At 46.9% G+C, this 5,931-nt stretch overlaps 1 protein-coding gene and 1 non-coding gene across 2 annotated transcripts; both read left to right on the forward strand.

Moving 5' to 3' along the window:
* The first annotated feature begins 1,115 nt into the window (after positions 1-1,115).
* Positions 1,116-3,995, forward strand: marcksl1a (MARCKS-like 1a). Its single transcript, XM_026356856.1, has 2 exons — positions 1,116-1,452; positions 2,596-3,995. Exons 1-2 carry the CDS (start codon positions 1,372-1,374, stop codon positions 3,136-3,138), a joined length of 624 nt encoding a protein of 207 aa, XP_026212641.1. The 5' UTR covers positions 1,116-1,371; the 3' UTR covers positions 3,139-3,995.
* Positions 3,996-5,032: 1,037 nt separating this feature from the next.
* On the forward strand, positions 5,033-5,114 carry trnas-gcu. Its single transcript has one exon. It is a non-coding gene; the product is annotated as a tRNA-Ser (tRNA).
* Positions 5,115-5,931: the final 817 nt, after the last annotated feature.

Raw genomic sequence — 5,931 nt, forward strand, 5'->3', positions numbered from 1 at the left:
ATTCCACTTAATGAAGTCCTATAAAGATGACAAGTGGAGACAGAGAGCCACTTTGTTAACATGGGTTCATCTCGGGGATAAATGAGGAGCTTGTTGGTGGGAAAGAACGGATAATTTGGTTAAGGTTGCCAGAATTAAGAGTAGCTGCTTGACAAAGAGGCAGCTGGCACAGATAAATGCATGTATGACTGTGTGCACCGACCGCTCAGGCATATGGAAGCTGTCCACATGCTCTCGTAACTCAGCTTTAAACACACGACCCCTGACCCCCAGCTGGATCACAAGAGCTTCGACGTCCCAGAAATAAATAGAAAAATCAAAAATAAACAAAATTGCAGTGTCACTGCTGCGATCGTGGGATTCACTCGCCTGGTCAAGAGAGCTCATTACCGGCTGGCAGGCTGATTCACTGTCTCCTTGTCTGTGTCGGTGACAAAGCAGCCCTCAGTGCCATCGCAAGGCCTCCACTCAATGAGAATCTGGCTGCGCGTTATGTAAGAGTTTACTCTTGGAAAGCCGGGCCTGTCATTCAAATGAAGCGGAGGCCATTAAAATTCCTCGTCTCTCATTCATATAATGCTCTTCTCTGCAAAGAGGGTGGGGGGTTATTTTAGCTAAAGGAAGACTCTTGAGAAGAAGCTGACATTATCTTCTAATGGTGGACCTCTGGAAAAGCTCTGGTCAACTATAAAAGCAAAGATTTGAGGAAGCTCCTGGATAATAAAGGGAATTTTGTCATTTTAGTCTTCACTGCTAATTAATCTAATTCATTTGAGGAGCTTGATCCAACTGTTATCAGTCCAGCTGTACCTACACTTTAAAGGTGTGTAATATAAAGGACACCCTCATCACGTGACCTGTTGGATCAGTGAGGAGTCAGTTCAGGAACAAAAGTTTTTTAACAGACCAAAATGCAAAACAGTGGGAAAAGTCTTGCAGCAGCAGCAGCAGCAGCAGCATCAGACTGTTGCAGCGGCAGAGAGGGAGGTGGAGGAGATGGAGGAGGAGGTGGAGGCCCATCCCCCGGCAGCAGATTGGACGAAGCCCGGCTGTCCCGCCCAGAGAGGAGGCGCTGCTCGAGTCTGAGGCGCGGTTGAAATACTCACAGTCGTATCCCTGACATCCTTTAATTTGAGCTCAGCCGCCGAGGGGTCCACGATCACAGAAGGGGGATCTTCTCGATACCAAACCCAGCCAGGGACCAGGAGATCCGCTCGGATTTGTCACCTCTTTTTGGCACCATCTCACATCTGGATTTTTAAAACTCATTTAAAAAAAAAAAAAAAAACACTCCTCGAGGTTTTTCTTTTTCAAATTTTATTTTTTTTTTGTTGACAACCTCTAAAGGAAAAAACAAAAAAAAAAACCATAATGGGAGCCCAGTTGTCCAAGGGTGGGGTAGCTGCTGAGGGGAAAGCCGCCGACCCTGCAGCCGCCAAAGCCAACGGCCAGGTGAGTAGAGACACGCTGAGCAGCGGGGAGCCACATGGCACCCAGCTCCCACTGGCAGCATGGGTGCCACGGCGGGGCACTGGGCTGCGATGGGGGCTCCAGCTGTTGCTCTTTCGCCCTTATACCGACAGCAGATCCAAGCCTCTGTGAGGCTGTAACCACAGTCACACTGACTGAGACGCGGGGACCTCCAGCAGAGCCGCCGTCGAGCGTCTGCGCTCGTCCCCGCTCAGCGCGCACCAGACCTGCCTTTGTTAATCCCGTCTGCTGCGGGAGGGGTGGTGGTGTTGGGGGGGGGGGTGGGGGTGGTAATTCACCTCCAAATCCGATGCAACAGTGATAAATTCGGGTGGAAATGCGCGTTTGCAGTGAGTTCTCAGTCAGAGGAGGTGGTCGCTTTCGCGTCGAACAAAAGATGCGATGCAAACGGTGCAGAGGATGCAAGCGCGCTCTGCTGGAGGCGCAGTTTGCAGAGTTGCAAACAAAGCGCGGACAGGCGCCACTTCACACCCACGTCTCAGCCTCACGTTTCACTCGTCTTTTTAAGTCTTATTTGGACTGGCTTTGTGCCTCAGAGGCCGGTGTGAGGCTGCTCACAGGTTTCTGTTGCTGGTGCCTGAGCACAGATCTTAGAAGATGCAAAAGGTGACTGTGGTGCGCCGTGCGCGGAATTCACCCTTTATAGGTTTTAGAGGACAGTAAATTCATGAATGAGTCGAAGAACTGGTTCAGTCTGTGCTGTGGCTGTGCTCTTTAACACACACAGCAGCGGTGGAGGCAGTCTGCAGCTCCGGGATGAAAGCTGAGACCAGGTTTCACGGGGATTCCTTTGTTCCCCGACTTGCGGGGCTGTGTTGACGTTTGCGTGTAGCGCTACTGCCCCCGTGTGGCTGCTCAGAGTCATGCAAAACAGCTGTTGAGTCCCATCCGACCCTGTGACAGGGCAAGCAGCTTTCCTCAAGTGTAGCATGGATTAACCAATGCAATAAATGGGCTAATGCTAATCTGTCATATGCCTTAAGAATTATTAGAACTATTAGTGCACTTCATCTCTAGTCTATAATCTTTTCCAGAGGCAGATGTGTTTATTTTGACCCAGTTTGATTATTTTCATTTGTAACTAATGAATCCTTTTGCCTGCAGGAGAACGGCCATGTCAAAACCAACGGTGACGTGTCAGCCAAGCCCGACGGGGAAGTGGCCGCTGCAGATGGAAACGGAACAGCCGAACCAGCCAAGGAGGGCGAGAGCAGCGCCGGGGACGCCATCGAGCCCGCTCCAGCAGCCGAGGGCGAGGCCGCCAAGGCGGAGGGCGAGGCCGCCAAGGATGGGAAGAAGAAGAAGAAGTTCTCCCTGAAGAACTCCTTCAAGTTCAAGGGCATCTCGCTGAAGAAGAGCAAGAAGGGCAGCGAGGAGGCCAAAGAGGAGGCCACCTCCCCCACGACCGAGGACAAGCCCGAGGAGAACGGCCACACGGCCAAGGAGGCCAAAGAGGAGACGCCGGCTGCTGAGGCCCAGGAGGGCGAAGCCGCAGACGCCGCTGCACCCGAGGAAGAAACCAAGGCAACAGAGGAGGAGGCTCCACCAACAGAGGCTGCCCCAGCCGAGGAGGCCGCCACCACCGCCGCCGCCCCCGCCGAGGACACAACACCTGCAGCCTCTGAGGGCGAGGCCAACGCGGAGTGACCGCCCCCCTGCCGCGGCACCTGAACTGATTTTCCAAGATTAAAGTATATAAATATATATATATGAGAGACTCGTGCCACGTTCTTAAAGTTATAAACAAAACTACAAAAGAAGACGAAGGATATATCACGTTTGCTGATTCAACCACCAGTTCACTGCCTTTTGTTAGTTCCTCGACAGACGGAATCTCACCGGGCCCTCTCGTGACGAAAGCGTCGGCTTGTGTCGCCCCCTCATGGTACACACAGGGACTGGCGCGCGGCGAAGGTAATGGATTGGATGTGGAGCGAATCAGGAATACTGACTTATTTTCCCAGTTCATGGAGAAGCATCCTTTTTAAACAGCGTGGCAGCCCTATAACATTTTTTTTTTTATTTTTCTTTCTCATCTTTTTGGGATCTAAAAAAAAAAATTTGTCACCGTTGCGGAGGGGGGTCGACCCTCTCCTTCACTCGAGATGACTGTTACATGGACACATAAACCTTTCAGATGATCTTATTAATTTTTAGAAGTCTACATTCCCATGTTTTACCCCCAAATTTCAAGTATTTTGTCATGTATAGAAAAGTGAAAATCAAGGAGGGGCGCTTGGAAAAAGAACTGTCTCTGTTTGTGCATTTTTAATTTTCTGGCTAAAACACACATTCAAGCTATTGCAGTGTTCACATTCAAGAGTTTATGACGCAGGGGTTTGGGATTGTGTACAAAAATGTGAGCTTTTTATCTGCAAACTGTCTCTGTACATATGTTTTGGCCAATATCTTTTGGTTCTCTTTTATTTTGCTATCGTTTGAAGATGTTAATGGTTTTATTGTAACTTTTAATAAGGGTAAATAAATGTTGGATCCCCTCTGTCTCCGTTCTGCCTTGTGATTCACTACATAAAGCTGCAGCTTCAAGCTGTAGTCTTCGTGAGGTCACAGCTCACGTCATTAATTACAAAACTCGATTGAACGAGCCACACTTCCCCGGATGAAGAGCTGTCTGTCATTTTAGATTACATTAGATGTGTAAACCCTTTCTCACCTCGCTGGTAAGTCACACAGATTATGACAGTTAAAGCAGTTAATGTTGCTTGTAACATAGTAATGCTAAATAAAACAGAATGAACCACGCACACGTTCCATAGTCACATTTGATCACTCTCCATATATCTCAAGGTCACATAGGAAACATTTATATTCCTGCTTTAAATACAATTAATCAGATACTACTAGTCACACTAGTCTTTAAACACATTAGGAGCCACATTCAGTGTCAATACACACATTACAGTTGTGCATCGCAAATAAACCTTCGACCTGTTGAACACAAGTGATTTGATTTCGTGGCTGCACAGCACACATTAAGCCTGAGGGAAATTGTGATTTTCATTAATGGCACGTACACAAACATGACTATGAAGAATAAAGTAACATTAAAAGACCTAATCAGTGAGTCAGTAACACATTCAACATAGTAGACACAGCACTACAAAGTGCAGCCCCGCTTTTGTGCGCATAATGTACATCAGAAACAGAGATTTATATAAATAAACGACAACAATATGCATCACACGTTCTGACCCGTCTCAAGAAAAAAATACTCGTCAGACTTGAACTCACCACCATGAGGATGAGTTGGTCTCTGGCGCCCTCTGGAGGACGTTCATCTGCATTGACGTGTGACGTGTGCGCACAGCGAGGTTCATGGCAAACACGTGGAAAGCGACGTGTGGCGAAATTCATGCTTAACAGGAGTTTATCGAGGGATCTTAGTTTAGTTTGGTTTATTGAAGCGTGTAAACGGAGTTAGACATGCTGGTCGTAAGTGTGAGGTAAGTAAGAAATGCCACGCCATAGCCAGTCACAGCGCATATCTATCTACGTCATCTATCGGGCGCAGCTGTCACTTGACGAGGTGGCCGAGTGGTTAAGGCGATGGACTGCTAATCCATTGTGCTCTGCACGCGTGGGTTCGAATCCCATCCTCGTCGAGCGGCTCCTTTTCTTCCCGTGTGCTCCTCTGTACAGAGATAACTTCAAGACGTTTTATTTTTGCATTTGTACAAGCGACAGAATCCACTTATCAAAATCCACAGAAAAAAGAAAGGGGATTGCACAAAGCATTTGAGAACACGTGGTAAAATGGAGCCTATTTGGTTTAAGCAAGACATACACACATTTCAAACCCTGAAACACTAGATGCATGATTGGTAACAAATGTGACACTCATCTAATGCATGTAGACAACCTTGTTGTTGTCAGTCTGAGTTTTCTTCTGTGTGCAGGTCTGAGAGCGTCATAAAATATATATATATATAAATAAATATATATAAATAACACCAACAGAAGTGGGCTGTTTCAACTGGCAGGCAATGATCCTGACACCTGTAATAAAGGAAGGAATGCCTTGGGCAATTTTTTAACCGACAGTGAATGACAATGATGACATTTACAGACAGTGCTGCAGGATAAATGCTCATGCATTTTATATACGTGTTGTAATGCAGTGAGGATTTTTTTGTGTTTGTACACGTTTATATCGCATGCTTGTAGCTAATTAAACAAGCCGACATGGAGGGATTGCAAGTGTAATGGTGCTTTTAGAATATTACACTATCTGTCTGTCTATTTCTTCACCTATATAGGTTACTGTGTATCTATCTGTCCCTCGAACCATCAGTTCACCTCCAGTCCATCTGGCAAAATAATGACTTGTCCAAAAGATACACTACTGACTTTCAGATGACTTATTCAACAAAGTAAAAGACACACAAATGTATTCAGCCCTTCTACTTACTAGCTGTAACT

This window comes from Anabas testudineus, chromosome 12 (genome assembly GCF_900324465.2).
Source record: "Anabas testudineus chromosome 12, fAnaTes1.2, whole genome shotgun sequence".
In the NCBI taxonomy this organism is placed as follows: Eukaryota; Metazoa; Chordata; class Actinopteri; order Anabantiformes; family Anabantidae; genus Anabas; species Anabas testudineus.

What these genes read in the sequence shown, in the direction of transcription:
- marcksl1a (XM_026356856.1), top strand. Translation starts at nt 1,372, where the DNA reads ATGGGAGCCCAGTTGTCCAAGGGTGGGGTAGCTGCTGAGGGGAAAGCC. An exon ending in CCGCCAAAGCCAACGGCCAG is followed by an intron (nt 1,453 to 2,595) that starts GTGAGTAGAGAC and finishes TTTTGCCTGCAG; the next exon opens with GAGAACGGCCATGTCAAAAC.